General features: G+C 39.7%; 1 protein-coding gene across 19 annotated transcripts in view; it reads left to right on the top strand.

The window, feature by feature from the left end:
- The window catches only part of Magi1 (membrane associated guanylate kinase, WW and PDZ domain containing 1), a 612,472-nt gene that overhangs the window by 522,014 nt on the left and 71,448 nt on the right, over positions 1-19,010 (top strand). For 10 of the 19 annotated variants that reach the window (XM_040737551.1, XM_040737558.1, XM_040737557.1 and 7 more), the window contains 4 exons: positions 264-302; positions 10,215-10,272; positions 13,111-13,211; positions 15,208-15,300. In XM_040737551.1, the coding sequence (XP_040593485.1) occupies positions 264-302; positions 10,215-10,272; positions 13,111-13,211; positions 15,208-15,300 (291 nt within the window). The remainder of the gene's footprint in view (positions 1-263; positions 303-10,214; positions 10,273-13,110; positions 13,212-15,207; positions 15,301-19,010) is intronic. The other 9 variants (XM_040737552.1, XM_040737565.1, XM_040737554.1 and 6 more) reach the window with 2 other exon arrangements.

The raw sequence follows: 19,010 nt of genomic DNA, 5'->3' as shown, positions 1-19,010 counted from the left end.
TCATCTTTTACAAACAATCAAAAAACACTTTACATGCAAGGAAATGAGCTGTATAATTATTTTGCCAATATCAGCTCTTACCATTTTTGTGATTTACACTGAGGTCAGGAGTTTAGTAGCCAAGCCTGTGAAACAAACCACAATGCAGGTAAGGACACTATACTGATGTGTTGGCTGCTGTTTTCTGAGGGAGTTTCTCTCTTGGTGCTGGTGTCTGAATTTGTCTTTCTCTTTTCTGTCTCATTCCTGCTCTTCCTTTGGAGAAGAAGGGGTACACACCGAGGAGCTGGACAGTGAACTAGGTAATGCCTCCTGCCCGCTGCTGTTGCGTGATTTCCCCTACCTGGTGGACTGCTGAATCCCTCTGTACCTTGAGTGTGCGCATGCTCTCCAGTCACAGTTGTCAGCCTGTCTGGCCCATGAAAGGCAGTGAGTGCATGTGATGACAGGCATCTGGCAGAGTTGTTTGTAATACACAGTGTTTACAAAGAAACAGTGTGAACAGAGTAAGAATAGAATGAGAGTCAATTGGCAACAAGTGGTCTTTAGATTCAGAGTTGGGGGAAAAAAAGAAGGGATACTTGCCATGAGCCTCCAACTTTCATGTAATCTGTCTTGGCTTCATTGCCTTTTTTGTGTAGTGTGCAAGGTCATTTATATGAATAATGTAAATAAGTCGAGAAAAACAAAACTCAAGAGACAGATTTGCTGATTGCTATGTGAGCTATGCGAAATAAAATAATTCCAATGAAGAGCTGCATAATTGATGAATCTTATAATTGTATTGTTCTGAAGTCATGGACTATGTACTGCTGACCTTGTCACTGCAGTCAGTGTCTTGGACAGCAGGTGCGGTGTTCATTTGTGATAATTTCTGTAGAGACTGTGTGTCAGTGTAACTCAGCTCTTGACTGCCCTGGCAGTTGTAGTTTGGGAGTAATTTGCATGTGTGTAAAACACTGTTCCTCTGCTTTGCTTTTGGACTGTATTGCATTATATTCCCTGTGAAGTGATAATATTGAGACTTGGATAATCTTGAAGTTAGTTGCAGTCCATCTGAAGCATCCCTGGAGTAGACGGAAAAGGACAAGTACTCTTGGGTAAATTGCAGGAGAACGTGTTGGCTGATTGAAAAGTAGCCCCCACTTGCCTGTTTTAAGCGGATCATTTGACATCAGTGTGTGTGGACTCTCCCAGGATTACTGAATCTGCTTGCATTTTTAAATTGTCTTAATTCCTAGCAATGTGAATGTATTTTACAGTGATTACTGCTCCTGTTTGTTTTTGGTTTTTCTAGATACATGCACTATTTGTTGCCTAGAGTATAGTATAGAATTTAGCCTCATTTTAATCAACATTTAGAAAATATCCTCTTACAACTAGTGAATACATCAGTAATAGACAACAAATACCTGAGGTCTATTTTTTTGCAATTGCTTAGTAAATTGTGCTGTGGTTATTGTGGTGGGAATGGCTTGAGATTTGCCTTATGTGATAACATAATCTAGAACCTGTTCTATTTAAAAAATTATCAACTTAGAATACTAGATAAAAGGGCTGGAGAGATGACTCAGAGGTTAAGAGCACTTATTGCTCTTCCAGGGGTCCTGAGTTCAATTCCCAGCAACCACATGGTGGCTCACAACCATCTACAATTCAATCTGGTGTCCTCTTCTGGCATGTAGGCAGAACACTGTATATGTAATAAATAAATCTTTAAAAAAAAAGAATACTAGATAAAATCATTGAAAAAGACAGAAGTAGTAGCCATTTATTGAACTAATTTCAGCCCTTGCTGCCACCTGAATAGAATATGTGAATCACCAATCTATGGTTCTAGGTTACTTGTAGAGATAACATACAAAGCTATGTGCCATAGCACATGCTTCATTGCTTCTGAGGAACTTTGAATGTTGGCGTTTCTGGAAAGAAGTTTGGAATTTCCCCTTTGTAGCTGTGGAATTGTTAGAACTTGCCCGTAGCACTGAAGACTCTGAGTAATGTGTTCTAGTGATATGGTCCCAGCTGACACTTGGAGATAATTTGGAGCAGTCGCTGAGCTGATTCCTACTGACTCCCTGACATGAACTTGCTCTCCTTACTTGCTTACTGGTTCTGTGACATGTCAACCTCATTCACCTTCTTGCTTTCCACTTTAAAAAGCTATCTAAATTAGTGGCTGGGGTGATGCCTCAGTTGGTAAAGTTGTGTCTTGCAGCACTTCGTTTTTTAAAAAAAAGCTTAATGTAACACTTAAAACCCCAGTGCTGAGGATAGAGATAGATGGGACTTGGTGGCCCGCCAGACTAGCCTAACTGGAAAGTTCCAGACAGAAGAGAGATACTGTCTCGCACAACATGGTGGTGGCTGGTGAAATGGCTCAGAAGATAAAGACACTTACTGTAGAAGTCTCAAAGTCAGAGTTTAATCTCTGGAATTGACGTGAAGGTGGAGGAAAAACCAACCCCTCTGACCTCTACGTGTTCACAATGCCATAATGCCCATAGTGGGCTCCACATGCTTCACAGGTGTGGTCATGTACATGTGCTCATGTGTCTGTGCACTTAGGCACATGCATGCATACACAAATTTGGAAATCGGGTTAGAATGAGAGCTCCCTCGATGCTTCTGAGGAGACTTACTGAGAACTTGCTTTGGTGATCAGCACATGTGGGTAGTGAAGAGAAGAGATAGATAGATAGATAGATAGATAGATAGATAGATAGATAGATAGATAGATAGATAGAAGATAGATAGATAGATAGATAGATAGATAGATAGATAGATCCTAGCCCTTTTATTGGGCTGACCAATACTTTCTTAAAATACCTTTCACTTCATCATAGACGAGTTGAATGCATTCCACTCTAAAACAGTCATCCATATATCAAATATGTTTTTTTCTCATGAGTAGTGAAGGCATTCTACCTGATTTTTGTTTGCACAGTTCTGTTGTGTAAGAGCAGTATGCACACTCAGGTTTGCCACATTTGCTATTGTCTACTGCGTTTACTTCAGATTCTGTTGACAAGCTCACTGCCCATTTTCTTAATAAATACAATCTATTTTTGGAACAAAAGCACCTGTCAGGTTTCCAATGAACAGTGTGAGTCTATAAGTGACAAGGAATGTCTACCCTGACTCTGGGGGACATAGGCAGTCAGTCGGTATGGGGCACAGGTCACTTGATTATAGAGTTGTCGTTTCTCACTCTATTGTGTGAGCTGGGTTAGTAGCTCCATTATACACTGGGTTTGCAGATTGTGTCACATTCTTTATAAAAGTGTCTTTAGAATTAAAAAATGAAAAACAAACACCCACAGAACCTTCCTTTGATCTAGTATCCAGGTAGTGAGATCAAGAAGGGAAAATAGAGACAAGACTTAAAGAAAAGCATCCCTCTGAGAGCTTTCCCATGTACAGGACATTTGATTAATCAATATTTGCTCCACATGAAATCTCCTAACGGAGGAAACACAAGCACACAAGTGTAGACAACCATCCTAGTTCTTTTGTGCTTTACTGCCTGGCACTGGCTATGGACTGCATGCTTTGTAAGTGTTTTACAAGTGTTTAGATGAACCAGGGGAAAGGTGTGTTTAGAGATGTTTGTTACCAAGCAGAGTCCATAGGGCAACAGAGCCAATGTGAACTGTAAGTTACAATACCAGATCTGAGCGATGCTTGAAGGATCTCAGCTCTCTCTACCTAATTCTCATAACAGGCTGAAGAGTCTCCCCTACTTGTCTGTCATCCATCCATAGGCACAGGCAGTGTGCTTTCAGTAATGTTTGCCTAAGACATAATGTAATCAGTTTCTCTATTAAATATTTTCTGACCTTTTTCATTTTCCAAAACCAAATGGCAAATTCTAAGACAAACAGCTTCCTTTTTTTTTTTTAATTGATGACCTATTTCTATTTTAAGCATTAGGAAACTAATTCCTGTTATTAAGTTAATTACCACATTGGAAGTGAGAAATCTGTCTTTTCATTTCAGACTGAGTTTTAGCTTTAAAAAATCAAAAAAATTTATACAATTAGTTCATCTATTTCAGAAATATTTAATTTGTGTATGTGCTTGTGGGGTGTACACAGAGTGCTTGCCAATTGAGCTATCACCCTAACCCCTAAACTCCAAATACCAGCTGACTGACTATTAAACTGTTGGTAATACAGGAGGTGAAGTCAGGGGTGGTTTCTGGTCTACTCTTTGTACCTCCACCAAAGCACAGGCAGTAGCTTGTACATTTCCCTCTGTGTTCCCAGTATCTAACATATCCACAGGCAAATCTAACAGTGGTTCTGTTCATTTTTGCCAAATTGGAAAATCAAGTATACCTACTCTACCATTTAATTTGATGATAATCAGGTCTCGTATTTTAGATTTTGGTAGGTGTAGTCATACTGCTGTCCTTCTCTCATCCATTCTTCTACCCCATGACTGTGCAGCAATTTGCATTTTTTAACCTTCAGTTTTCCAACTCCTTGAAAATGTTTTCCTGCTTCATTTCCATTTAAATGGTAATTTCTAGCTTTGTAAGGGGAAACTGATTCCCAGGTATTTGATTGGCATCAGTCTTTAAGAACTGATATTACAAACAAAGGCTATGTTATGTCATGCATTTTAGTACTAATGTCTCCTAAACTCAGAAACATCTTAAAATCTGTCAAGTGCTTTAAAAAAAAAGTGTGGGGGGTCTTTGCTTGCAGGCATAACCTGTGTGACAAATGCCATAACATCAGTGTGCTCTGGTGTGCAGCCAAATTTGAACAGAACATGAACTTTGAATAATTAGTTTGCATGTGTTTGTGTGCACGTGCATGACTCCACTACACTCTGTGACTGTTGGTAACATATGAGAACCCTTTGCTAACAAAAATTTTAATGTTTGAAATCCCCACACTATAACATAATTAAAGCATAACAAACAGAAGTGTATTAAAAACTCCAAGAGAAAAAATACAAGTCATATGTAAATGGAAACTCAACAGGATAGCAGCAAATTTCACAATGGAAACTCTGAAAGCCAGAAGAGCCTGAAGTAATGCAATCCAAGTCCTAAAAGAGTGTCAGCCTACAATAATATACCCAGCAAAACTATCCACTGTAATTGAATACTTAAGAAAAGCTTTCTATTATATAAATAATCTTTTAAAAAGTTTACAACCAACAATTCAAACCTAAAGAAAAGACAAGAAGCAATATTTTCAGCTAAACAAAGGAATAAGCATACTAGAAACACTGTGGGAAGACATAGGAAGCCATAATTATTAAAGCACAGACTACCACTGAGAACACACCACCACCCAAAATCAACAACAGGACAACTGCAGTTAACAAACATTTTAGGTGACAACTTTAAATGCCAGTGGCCTCAATTGTCTAGTCAATAGACACAAGCTGAATGAATGGGGCAATACACAAAATTCATCTGTCTGTTCCCTACAAGGAATACTTCTTAGTTTTAAAGATAGACTCCAAAGTGCTCTGATCAAATGGACCAGGGAGCAATCAGGTGTTGCTATACTGATATCTGACACTATACACTCCAGACTAGGAAGTAAAACTAATCAAAGGAAATGGAGACACTTCATCCTAATCGAGGTAACAGTTAACCAAGAAGACATCACAATCCTAAATATGTATTCTCACCAAATTCCATTAAAAAATTGCACTACTGGATTTAATGACAGTCATTAAGACCCATCTAGTAATGGTAGATAATTTCCATACCCAGTTTCTCCACTAGAAGGGTCACCCAGACAAAAATATAAACATCAGAATTAACTGATATCATACACCAAATGGACTTAATGGTTATCTACAGATTCCCAAATAATACACATTTTATTCAGCAACACCTGGTAGCTTTTCTAAAACACACCATATCCTGAGACACAAAACAAATATTTACAAATCATAAAGATTGAAATCACTTCATATATTCTGATCACAAGGCAATAAAACTTTCAAATGGAAAACAAACAAAACTCTATTAGATACAGAAACTTGTAGAGACTAAACAATTCATTTCTGAAGAATGATTGGGTCAAAGAAGAAACCAAGAAAGAAATAAAATTTTCCCTCAACTAAATGAAAATGAAAACACAGTAAAGCCTCTGGGACACACTGAAAGCAGTACTAGTAGGGAAATCTAGCTCCTAGTGCTAGTTTAATTGAAAAATGAAAACAAGAGGCCAGGTGATGGTGGTACATACCTTTAATCCCAGCACTCAGGAGACAGAGGCACACAAATCTCTGAGGTCAAATGTACAGAGTAAGTTTCAAGACAGTTAAGGCTACACAGAGAAATTCTATTTTTAAATTAAAAACAAAGACAAAAAAATGAAAAAAAAAAGAACACAAACAAAACAAATGGCTTGACAAAGTAATTAAAACATCTGGAAAAAGCAAACCAAATCCAAACCCAATTGTATTAGTCAGGGTTCTCTAGAGTCACAGAATTTATGAAATGAATCTCTCTCTCTCTCTCTCTCTATATATATATATATATATATATAATTTTTAAATGAATACATACAGTATATATATATACACAATGTATTAATTTGTTGGAGTGACTTACATGCTGCAATCCAGCTAATCTAAAAGTGGCTAACTGAAAGGAACGTTCAAGAATTTATTAGTTGTTGAGTCCCACAAGGCTGGGTGTCTCAGCTGATCTTCTGTAGATGCGGGAACCCTGAAGAAGTAGGTTCCAGTGTCAGTAAAGGAGTGGATGTGCTGACAGGATGAGGACAAGCAGGCAAAGAGCAAGAGCATTCTTCTTGCATGCCCTTATAGCCCTCCAACACAAGGTGTGGTCCAGGTTAAAGGTGTGTCTTCTTGCCTCAAGATCACATCCAAAGAATGTCTTCCCACCTTGGGGTCTCGATCAAAGGTGTGTCTTCTTCCCTCAAAGGTCTGGACTAGAAGTGGATTCACCTACTTCAAACCAAGGAGAATCACAGGTGTACCCCCCATGTTTGGATTGCAGTTTATTACCAATACAGTCAAGTTTACAACCAAGAATAACCATCACACAAGTCAACAGCAAAATAGAACAAAAATTAGAGCAAAGTTAATGAAATAGAAACAGTATAAATAATCGACACATCTAACAATAAACAAAATTGACAGAGAATTGACAAACTAACCGAAAGATAAAACACAGAGGAACCAAATTAAAAGATTCAGAAACAAACAGGAAAAACATTGCAACAGACACCAAAGAAGTTCCCAGTATCATAATGAAATACTTTAAAAACCAATAGTCTAGTAAGCCGAAAACACCTAAAAGAAACGAGTTTCTAGATTTAGCCAGACCACCAAAATTAAAGAGAAGTATAACAAAAGAGGAACTTGAGGTTCTAATAAAAGCCTTTAAGATTAAAAAAAAAAAAAAACAGTTCAGGGCCAGTGGATTCACAGAAGATTTCTATCACTCATTCAAAGGAGATCTACAAACAATCCTCCTTAAATGAAAGAAAGAGAGAGGGGGCGGGAGGGAGGAAAGAAAGGAGAGGAGGAGGGAGGAGAGAGGGAGGGAACAGAACTCAGATAGTCAAAACAATCTTGAACAAAAATAACAATGCTGGATGGATTACCATACAAGACCTTAAGAGATATTACAGAATTATGGCAATAAAAGCAATTTAGTGCTGGCACAAAAACAGACAAGTAGACCCATGGAACAAAATTGAAGACCTAGATGTGAGTACAAATAACTTTAACCATTTAATAATTGACTAAGATTTCCAAAACATACACTGGGGAAAAGAAAGCATTTCAACAAATGATGCTGGAAAAACTGGGCATCCACATGCAGAAGAAAGAAGTTAGTCATGTGCCTGTCACCTTGCAGAGAAACTAACTCCAAATGGCTCAAAACCTAGATGGGAAACACTGAAACTGCTACAAGAAAACAGAGGCAGTGCCCTACATAATATAGGTGTAAGAAAAGACTTTCTGAATAAGACTCCGTTTACCCAAGAACAAGGCCAACTGACATGTGAGACTTCATAAAATGCTTTGCAGAGCTAAAGAAACAGTCAACCGGGTGAAAAGGAAGCCCCCAGGATGGGAGAGACTTTTTGCCAGATAAATATCTAAGAGGATTAATACCCATAATTTATAAAGAACTAAAACAAAACAAACAAAAGTTACCCATTTAAAAAACAACAGGCTACTAGGGAAATGCAAATTGATACAACTTTGAGATTTCATCGTACCCCTATCAGAATAGCAAAGTTTAACAAAACAACTAGCAAGTAGTTAGGAAAGATCATACTGAATGAGGTAACCTAGACCAAGAAAGTCAAATGTTACATTCTCTCTCTCTCTAGAGGCTCCTAGCTCCAAATCTTCAGATATCCAAATCCTCATCCCTCATCAAGGAAGATTCTCTTTGCAGTAGATGGAAACCTTTTTCAGAAAATCCCAACCAGTCAGAATATGCATTGTTTGTCCTATTCCCAATGGACACATCTACAAAACAGACCCTGCACCTCAGGCTCAGGGAACACTATGGAAAGGGGTGGGAAAACTGTAAAGTCCAGAGGATCGGGGAGTTGGCTGTGAGACTGTCTCCCAGGAATGTCTCAACATGACTATCCAAAAATGAGCTGAACAAGGACAACAGTAGACATACCAAAGTGGATGGGAGGGAGGACTCATGAGGCCTCAGCCCTACACAAAGAACTATAGGCAGTCAAGGAATGCTTTCAGTGGAAAAAACAATATTCCTCAGGGAAGAACACATCAATTGGTTACTCAGTACCAAATGGTCAGCCCTACAAACATGTATGCATGTAACATTATGCAGACCGAGCAGGTTATATTTAGGAATATACATGTATACCTCTGTGTGTGTGTGTGTGTGTGCATATAACAACTATTAATGAGAAAAGAGGCTTTCAATTAGAAAGAGCAAGGAGGAGTATATGGGAGTGTTTGGAGGGAAGAAAGGAATGGGAAAATGGTGTAATTGTATTATCTCAAAAATCAATTAAGAAAATAGTAACTACACAATTCTTTGAATGAAAAACAAAACTGTTTCTAGTATTTGTAGTGTTCAATTCAAACCCTCTGACTAGTGATTTCTAGGAATAATGATTCACTTCATAATATAGCGTTACCCAAGCTTGCCTTAGCTACACAGATGGGTGGAGCTTTAAAATTCAAGTTGAAGAAAAAAATAAAACAAAAAATAAAACCTCAAGTTGAATAATTGCTGCTCTGCCTGAAAGGACTGTTTGATGACACAGATGCTACCTAGGTGCTTCTTTCTCCACGCAAAACGGCCTAGTGCAGCAGGCTTTTCCATGATAGATTCATCTAGTGGAACTCAGGAACCTGGCTAATAAATGAATTTCCAACTTCAATGTGAAACTGTAGAAGGCAGAGTTCACTCTTTACCTAGTGTCATTCCATCCTCACATTTAAAAGATAACATAGTCAGCTGTGTTGCTACATGCCCACAATCCCAGTACTCAAGTAGTAAAGGCCAGAAAACTACAAGTATGAGACCAGCCTGGCCTACCTGTGAGACCTGACCTGACACCCCTTACTAGGGGGAAATAAAAGAGAATGATACTCGCACACAGCAGTGAGCTGTCTGTGTCATATTCATAAGTAAAGTTCTGGAAAGACAAACAGACCCACATGTAAGAATGTAGTGACAGAGTGTGCATGTCAGGCACCCATGTCATTTTTATTCACTCAGTTGTGGTGATTAAGAACAAGGAGAAAATAAGATGTAAGTTTAATTTTCTTTTGAGGAAAGTGAAATAAGACCATTGAGTTCAAAATGAAAAGAAAGCGTTTTTAATGTGTTTTTGCTTATGTGGCAAGGTAGTCTGGAAACAACAAAGAAAACTAGAAATACTTAAGAAGTAGTCATTCAAGGCAAGTTTTAAGTGTTTCTGTTAAAATCTAATTTAATACTTGGCTGATAATGAAGGCAGCTGGGAATGCATTTTATTGTTTTATTTTTTAAGTAAAATACCAGTAGATGAAGGATTGTTTTTTTTTTCATGTAGAAAAGTACACTGAACAAAGTAAAAATACTGCGTGCTTCCTTGTGTTAGAATATGCAGTTTTAATTGGGTCAAGGTGTTTGAATGCTCACTCCCCTTTGAATAACTCGGTCATTGAGCTCCTGGCTCTTCAAGAATAGGCTCTTCTTGTTCTAATGTTCTTTTGTTTTTCAGAGCTGCCTGCTGGCTGGGAAAAGATTGAAGACCCTGTCTACGGTGTCTACTATGTAGAGTAAGTATCCATGGAGAAGCCACGAATCACTTTTTGCACTGCTATACAGTTATGCATTAAGTACATGATGCTAAACCCATCTTGGCCTTGTAACAAGGTTGAACATAGTAGCAATACTTTTATAATGAAAATATGAAGAACTTAGTGGATAAGTAAGTCGTCACTGAACCTGAAGAAATTCAGAAAGGAAGTCAGTCCATGTGGCTTTTGTTCACTTCCAAATCACCGAGACCAGTGTACGTGACAGATGCCCAGAGAGTGTTTGCTGAAGACCAGGGTATGGGAGAGCCAGTAAACGCTTGTACTTTCTCAGGGGGGCCTTACTGCCCTACTTTTTTCGTGCCTGGGTCAGAACTTCTCAGTAATGACTCATTTATTCATCCTGCCATTCTAAAAGGGTTAAACAGATCTTAATAATTTATGAAATGCCAAGAGTAAGAAGGAAATGGAAAACTGGGATGAGTTGCAGGATCTGTTATCTGCCCCTCTTGGCCTGGCTCCGGGAGTCTCACCCCTTAGTGTGATCTCTTCACTATGGACTTTATTCTAACATTGGACATGTACTTTGTCATTTTACTAAAACCATTGATTAGCAGGATACTGAAAGTAAATTTAAACAATAACCAAGAGGTAGAGCACTGAAAACATATAAATCTTATCTTTTCCTCTAAGAAAAAATGAGAGATAACTAATGCAGTCCCTTTGAACAGACAAACGTCATATAAATTTTGTATCATCATTATTCTTCCTGCCATGGTGAAGATAAAAGACCTCCTTTCTCTTTCTCATGTTGCTGGCAATAAAAAGTCACTTGGATAATGCTCCTTTAATAGGAGCATATTATACAAAAATGACAGTCCACAATAAGATACAGTGTCTTACTGTAAAACAACTAGAGGAGTTCCATATAAGGAGTACCCTTGACCAGTACAAGTCCTGCTTCTCTCTGCAGAACAGAAAGAGAAGTATTGCCATCAGAGACACAAGCAAAGCCATTTTTATTGACCCTAATAAAGTACATTTCCTTTGTGAGCTCTGAAGTTCTTTTATACAGGTGAGTGGAGAGTCTTCTCCCACGTGAGGCCAGGCTTGCTTTGGTACCCAGCTGCCTTGTGCGTTTAGTAAGAAAGGAAGTGACTGAGCACAGCTTTGAAGAGAAAAGAAACCTGGTCCTGCGGGATAATATGTTAACTTACTCAGGTCTGGCTCTCTTTTAATGCTTGGTCCTAAGGAATCAAAAGGCAAATAGCCTTTAAATAAGAGTTGAAGATAATCTGCACCCTACTAGATAAACCATTCTTTAAAAAAAAATCTGAATTTCAAAAGCGATGTTTTAAATAATAGGTATGACCACAAGCTTCTAAAGAACTGTTATTTTGGCTTTAAATATATGTACATACACATATATGAAACCATCTGTATATGTATATTTATGCTTAGCATAAATATAAAATAAGTAAGGCCATCACTCAAAAGCACACGTGTGTGTGTGCATTGTGTGTGTGCGGGTGCACATGCACGTGCACACGCACCCTGGCCATATCAGTTACATACTCATCTAAAATGTCTGGGTCTTTGTCACTTTGAACACATCACATTTACTTAATTTGGCTATCTTTGTAGTGTTTGTCTACAGACTTTTTGCTCTTTCCTTTTAGTCGGTCCATTAACATAGTTGACAGATGTTAGTGGAGTTCCTTTTACTCCTAGACTTCTATAGACTCTATTGTGTAAAGCCATGCAAGAGTCCTGCTGTTTGTGCCACAGATAACATCACAGCCCCAGTTTAATCTTAATTTTCAGTAATTGCAAATCTGCTTCTTGCTGAATTTAAGTAACTCCTCTCTCGGGTGATAGCTTGAAAATTTGGGTGGAGTCACTGGTAGAGTCCTAGAATTCCAAAGCAGTCATAGCTGAGTGAGCATGTTAGCTCATACTATCGGACCAAGTGAACTACTCAGAGGTCACTCCCCCCTCCCCCAAATGCTGTGTGTCTCTACATACATGGTCCGCTTCTGTGATCTCACCTACTCAAGTTTATCTGTTGGTTGAGCAAAAAAGTTACATGGGAGAGTTTAGAAGTGACTAAATCTTAAGTTTCAAGTTAAGTGTCAACCTGGGCATGATGAGCTCTCTCCATCCTTGCGGCTTCATGAAGATCAGGGCATGAAGCAGCGCTTTGTCTAGCACATTCAAGCTTCATGCACTGCCTGCCTATTAATTGCCTGAAGGCCATCTCAGTTACCAGGTCCACTGCCACAGTGTCATATGCTGTGTTCAAGTGTCCCTTATTTCACTTCATGATGGAGCCAGAGCACAAATGTCATGGCACAGGCAGTTGGAACATGCTGAAGAGGCAGGGAAGAAGTTCTTTAAGTGACTAAGGAAAGAAAAGAAATCACATGTAGAGACTGCTAGAGGTTCTGGTAAATTGTTGTTGATCTTTTCCTGCGATTGTTTTGTGAATTAAACTTCGCCCTAGGTGTGTAGAGATGCAGAAAAAAGCTGTAGACCCGACCCTGGGTTCCAGGATCCACTAGAGGTCTCAGAACACATCCCCTGTAAACAAGGAGTTTCTGCGGCACGAGTAAACATGCAGTTTGCCTTAGGACATTCACTAGGAATTTCTAATACGACGCATTCCCAGCTGACACCCTAGATCTTTGTGTACATAAGCAGCCTGTAATGGAAACCTAAAGGAAACCATGTTTATCCCTTCTTATCTGCATCTCCACACTAGACCCTCTGCACTGCTGCAGTCCAAGTGAAGGACTTGCTAAGCCTTTTGCTGCTGGAATGAGTATTTCCTGCCTGAAAAATGCTTTCCTTTCTTCCCAGCCACATCAACAGGAAGACACAGTATGAAAACCCAGTCCTGGAAGCCAAAAGGAAGAAACAGCTTGAGCAGCAGCCGCAGCAGCAGCCACCACAGCCTGAAGGTCGGCTCCTTTGCTGGAGGCTTTTGCCTGAGCTGGGGATGTGGGGCGAAGCCTGGGCACTGACACCCCCGTGTGGTCAGAGCTGGCCTTGATGACTGACTCTCCTCCTCTAGCCGCCCCTCCTCCCACAGCACGCCACAGTTCTCTGCTGAAGGGGGCGCCCCTGCATAGGCACTCAGACCTCTTGGAAAGGAGCTCAGCCTGCAGGGCTGTCTGGATGTGCGGGAATTTGGGGCTCCTGCAGCACTTGCATGGCAATCCTTGTCTAAATCCGATGTCCCTGTAACATTCTGACTTTACGTGGAGTTTCTGGGCACCAGACTCCTTTTCCATGTTAGAAACTCTGCACAAAAGGATCAGAGCTGGTGATCCTGACTGCTTCTAGGAAGTTAGGAATTCGGATTCATTGTAGAAATAAAAGCAACCCAGGAGAAGAGTGCAACGTTACATTTCCCAATGCTTGCCCTATCCCATTCTCAGATGTTCACTGTGCAGAAATGTTTTGATATATACAAATTGTAAATATCAAAAACAAGATAATTGTGCATAAATATATCCCAGGTGTATTTGAGCAACTTGTTGGTTTTTTTTTCATTTCTTGTTTTTAAACCTGCTTGAAAGTTTATTATAGTTAACTCAGTTTAAATGACTGAATAATGTGTCATTTAATGAGTGTCTCTACTAATATGTAGCCATCCATTTATTAATACTTAGGCTTTTCCTAACTTTTCATTATCATTTTTAAATGATAGGGTTTGTACCTTCTAAGCATTATATATGAATATCAATTATGTGAATATGTAGGAACTTTTGTTCCTACAATACTGGATATAACCATATATATACATATGTGTGTATATATAGTGTGTATGATTCTGGGAATTGAATTCAGTATCTCATGCATGCCAAGCACCTACTCAACCACTGAGCTATATTCCTAACCTTTAGATATAATCAAAAATAGACTTTAGACATGAGGATAGCCAAATATTTCTATAAATGGCCACATCACAAATGTTTTAGGATTAATGATACATATAGTTCCCATAATAACTACTCACCTTTATAATATGAAAACAGGTGGAGATAATATGTAAATACAGACATATCTGTGTGTTGATAAAACTTCATGAACCGTAATGTGAATCTGATAATTTTCATGTGTCAAAAAATACTCAATTTTAAGCTTTTAAAAATGTGAAAGATGTTCATGCCTTGTGTGTATACAGAAGTAGACACTGAGTCCAATTTAGTGGTAAGTCATGGTTTCCCACCTGCTACCCTTAACTATGTAGTCTAAAGAAAGAGTCTGTTTGCCAGCTGAAAGGTTCTCTGCCTTAATCTCCTTTTTAATTTAACAATAGACTTTTTTTCTTGAGATGATAAAACATAACAGTCTCAGAAACTGTTTTGAGCCATGAGCGCATACAGCTGGATGTGTTAGCTGAGGGAAGGTGACTCTGTGGTACTTCTTAAGGGTCATCCACTACAAACTGTTCCTGGGCCTCCAACGCTCATGAGATTAGAGCTAGGATCTGGCAGTGGCTTTCCTTTGGGTTTCAGAGACAACAGACGTTTGTGTCTCAGCAAAATGATGGCACATATTTCCCTCCAACTCACCCTGCAGGACCGGCAGATTCAGCAGACCACGCCACCCTTCACTGAGCCTGTAGAAGTTTCTTTCTCATATGGTTACCTTAAGGTTCTTTCTCATATGGTTACCTTCAAGTGAATCCACACTTTAACAAAAGAAAAACAAAACTTGTTTTCACTTAAAATCTTTAAAGTTGAATTTTTACCAGTTGTCATATTTCTTTAGCAAAAGATCAAACGTGAAGGAGAAAGATCTTGCCATCTTTAGCACAAAGGGAGGTCGGTCGGCTGTCTCAATTGCTCACCACCTGATATTGATTCCTCGCTTTGACTGTTCCTGAGAAGATAAATGGTGCAGCTGTTCAGAGACAAACCATGAAACCACTTCTTTTCTTTTTTGTAGAATGGACAGAAGACCATCCATCCCTTGCGCCTCCTGTTGCTCCTTCCCATCCGCAGAGCAATCCAGAGCCAGCCAGGGAAGCTCCGCTGCAGGGTAACGTGGGGTTTCACTGCATGAGCCCTAGAGATGCACTGCTTAATTTCTTCATTAGAGAGAGAGAGAGAGAGAGAGAGAGAGAGAGAGAGAGAGAGAGAGAGACAGACAGAGAGAGAGACAGACAGAGAGAGAGACAGACAGAGAGAGAGAGACAGAGACAGAGAGAGACAGAGGGAGACACTTGTACCAGGTCTAAGTACAACTTGAAGGAAGTAGTTCTCTCTTCACCATGTGAGGCCTAGGGATCAAACTCAGGTTGTCAGACTTGGCATGAAACACCTTTTGCCAAGTTATCTTGCCAGTCTTAAAGTCTGACTTTAAAAATGAGGTTTTGTAACTCATAAGCCTCAGTGCTAACAACATTGTAGCTAGATAATCCTTTGTAAAGATGACTGTCTTAAGCACTTCCTTATGGGATGTTTGAAAATGTCCCTATCCAATGTCAGGAGAATATACCCACCTCCCACTGGTACCATCATGATCTAAAAGATGCCCAGACATTGTTAAATGCCCCTCAAGAGCAGAACCATCCCAAAGTGATTCAGAGACCACAATATTTTTTAAATTGAGTGTTAGATATTTTGAGGTTCCAGAAAACATATTTGCTTTTGAGTAGTATTTTCCTCTAAGTGTAAATAACTTTATCTTCAATGTCCTTCCGTGCTGCTGTTTGTATGTCGGTATGTCCTACAGCATTTCCATGGGTGGCCCCTTAGAAAGGATCTTTCCTAATTTGGGATCCTGAGTCTTGCTATAGCAAGCCTCATTACTCCTCAGTGATGGAAGAGAGGCAGTGTGTCAGGGGTTGCATTTTCACATTTTCTAACTTTGCCTATAACAAAAATGGAAGGTACCAAGACCTGGTCATTTGTTTTCAGTGTTCTCAGCATCTTGCTGAAATCATTCATTGTGTTTATCATTAGTCATTCATGCCTTCAATAAAAATTGTTAGAGCACCTCATACATATCACAGTATTCAGATTGTAAGCCCTGAATCTGCAAATGAGTCTCCCTAAAGCTTGCATTCTAGTAAGTTCAGTGCATACACAGTGCTCCTTCAGCCTGGGCACAGGAAATCAAGCCAGTCAGTGAGATGTGTACATATTAAAGTAGTCAATTCTAAGAACACAAATAAAGCAGGAAAGGGGGCTGGAAATATTGCAGAGACGTTGCACATTTTAACAATGTGGTCCAAGAAAGTCTCTCTGGCTGTTGATGTCTCTGCACAACTAAAATGTGTACCCTTCCAGCTCTCTAGACTCCTGTCAGCCTCTTCTGTAAGACCTAGGCTGTTTGACTTCCACAGCCCAAAGTGAATTTCAAAGCCCATTCTCCCTGTCCTCAACTTTTCACCAGACGATGGCCTGGGAGCTGTCTCCAGGAGTCTCCACTGGAGGTGCCATCCTCCCCACACCTTGGCAGATGACTGTGCTGGCAAATCCTGCTAAGTCTTGCCTCTCTTTAAGCACAGTTACAGGGCTGCCACTCGTTGAGTTTCTAACAAACCTTGGACTGCACTGGAGAGGTTTGTGAGCGGCCCTCTGACTACTGCCAATTTGAAGGAGCCTTCTTTGTAAGAGCCAGAGACTTTTAAAAACATGCAATTAAAATTTGTGTGTGTGCCCAGAGACCTTTTTAAGCCTTTTAGTTATAGCTAACCAAAAATAACTTTCTAACTGGGTACCAAGGCTGCTAAGCACAGAGCCATGGGGTAACTTCTTTCTTTCTCCCTCTTAAAAAACACAGATATAGATAGATAAGAAATAGAGCAGATGAAGCGGTTATAGCAAGGGCAGGACATGGCAAATGAAATTAGAGAAGATGCAAATGGCCACTGCTTGGAATAACCCTACAAATTTAACGACCTCTTGAATGCAGAGAGGTACTTAGTGAAGCCTGGATACAACTTTGTGAATTAGTTCTGAAATGCTACCTTTTTAATTTAAATTCTTTGAAATTGTCATGCGTGAGTTACCTACATCGTTTCCATTCAGCCCTCTTTTTCCCCCTCCATTTGCTCCCATGACCCCAACAACCTCTCAAATCCATGACTTCCTCTTCTTTCATCATCATTATTATCATCATTATTATATCTGCACACACATACACAGATATAACCTGTACTACCCCATGAGCATGAGTCTCTGAGTTTGGTCCCCAGAACCCACAGGAAAATACTAGACAGGTGATACACACTTCTAATGGCAGCCATGAGGAGGCAGAGACAGGAGGATCCCTGAAGCTCCGTGGCCAGCCAGCCTAACCTAATTGTTGACTCCAAGCCAATGAGAGACCCTGTCTCAATGGACCTGGACAGTATTTCTGAGGCTGAAACCTGAGGATTTCTTCTGACCTCTATATATATGTATACATCTATACATATACAAACATGCACACAAACATATACACATGGTTAAAAACAGAAGAAAAGCTTAGTATGAGTGAAAATTGCTTAGCTAATAATTCGTTTCCAGGAAAATGACTGAATTTGAACCTGCGTGACTCTTGTAGGAACTAGTTTACTTGGGGGGGGGGTTGTTTTGACTTCTGCATTTGCTGCTTTTTTAAAATCACTTTAAGCCAGATGTCCTAAGATTTTTTGTTGTTGTTGTTGTTAAAAGCAATAAACCTTAGCAATGGATACATGGTAGCTATTTCTCAAAATGTTAAAAGCTGCTGCTAAATAATACAAGTCCATTGACTTTGGAATTCCATTTGAGGTAATGACCTTTAATTTTCAAAACAGTGACACTACAGTGTCAAGTTACACTTTGTAACCATATGTACTTCCTGGTATTAGCCATGGGTTTTTGTTTGGAGTCTTTCATTTGAATAAAAACTAAAGTTCCCGCTCAGTTGGTCCCATGCATGGAAGCAGTGTCCGTGGTAGTGCATTATAGGAGACACTGCAGAGTAGGAAAGAAAGCCATGGCACAAAGCAAAGATGGGCTGCTTCCTTTCAGGAGGCCGTGCTGCTTCCTTTCAGGAGGCCGTGCTGCTTCCTTTCAGGAGGCTGTGGCAGCCCAGTAGCTGTGAAAGCCTGAAGACTGCAATCAGGGAGAATGTCCCAATCCTGAGACTGTTGTTTGGTTTTGGTTTGTTTTTGTTTTTGTTCTCTTCTCTTTGCTTTTGGAACTAGAAGGTGGCTTGAGATAGAGCTGTAGCTGAGAGAATGCCCAATGATGCCAATGCACTAGGCTGGATTCCTGTGTGGCACACTGTAACCTAGCACTTGGGAGGTGAAAACAAGAGGATCAGAAGTTCAAAGTCATCTATGTCTGTATTAGTGGTTGGAGGCTAGCTTGGGCTACATGAAATCCTATCAAGGAAGGAAGGAAGGAAGATACTCTCTGTGTATGACAATATGATTATGACATCCACCCCCTAAAGAGAGCAAGCAGGCACACCATCATTCCTGTAATCAAGAGAAGAGTTTTAAAGTGTATTTTTTTGCATATGTATATACATACTATGTATGCACAGCTGCCCATAGGGAACAGAAGAGGGAGTCAGAGTCCCTAGAGTTGGACTTAACAGCACTTATGAGCTATCTGATGTGATGATGAAAACCAAACTTGGGTTCCCTGAAAGAGCAGCAAGTGTACTGAGTCATCTCTCTGGTCCCCAAGAGATCCATCTGTGTCCAAAGGCCTTCACCCATGTTCTTAAACAGCTGTCAGCATTCTCATAGCATCCTTAATTCATTC

Source organism: Mesocricetus auratus, unplaced genomic scaffold, assembly GCF_017639785.1.
Source record: "Mesocricetus auratus isolate SY011 unplaced genomic scaffold, BCM_Maur_2.0 Super-Scaffold_100676, whole genome shotgun sequence".
Classification (NCBI taxonomy): domain Eukaryota; kingdom Metazoa; phylum Chordata; class Mammalia; order Rodentia; family Cricetidae; genus Mesocricetus; species Mesocricetus auratus.
The sequence above is the reverse complement of the archived record's forward strand: the minus strand, read 5'-3'. Positions and strand labels throughout refer to the sequence as shown.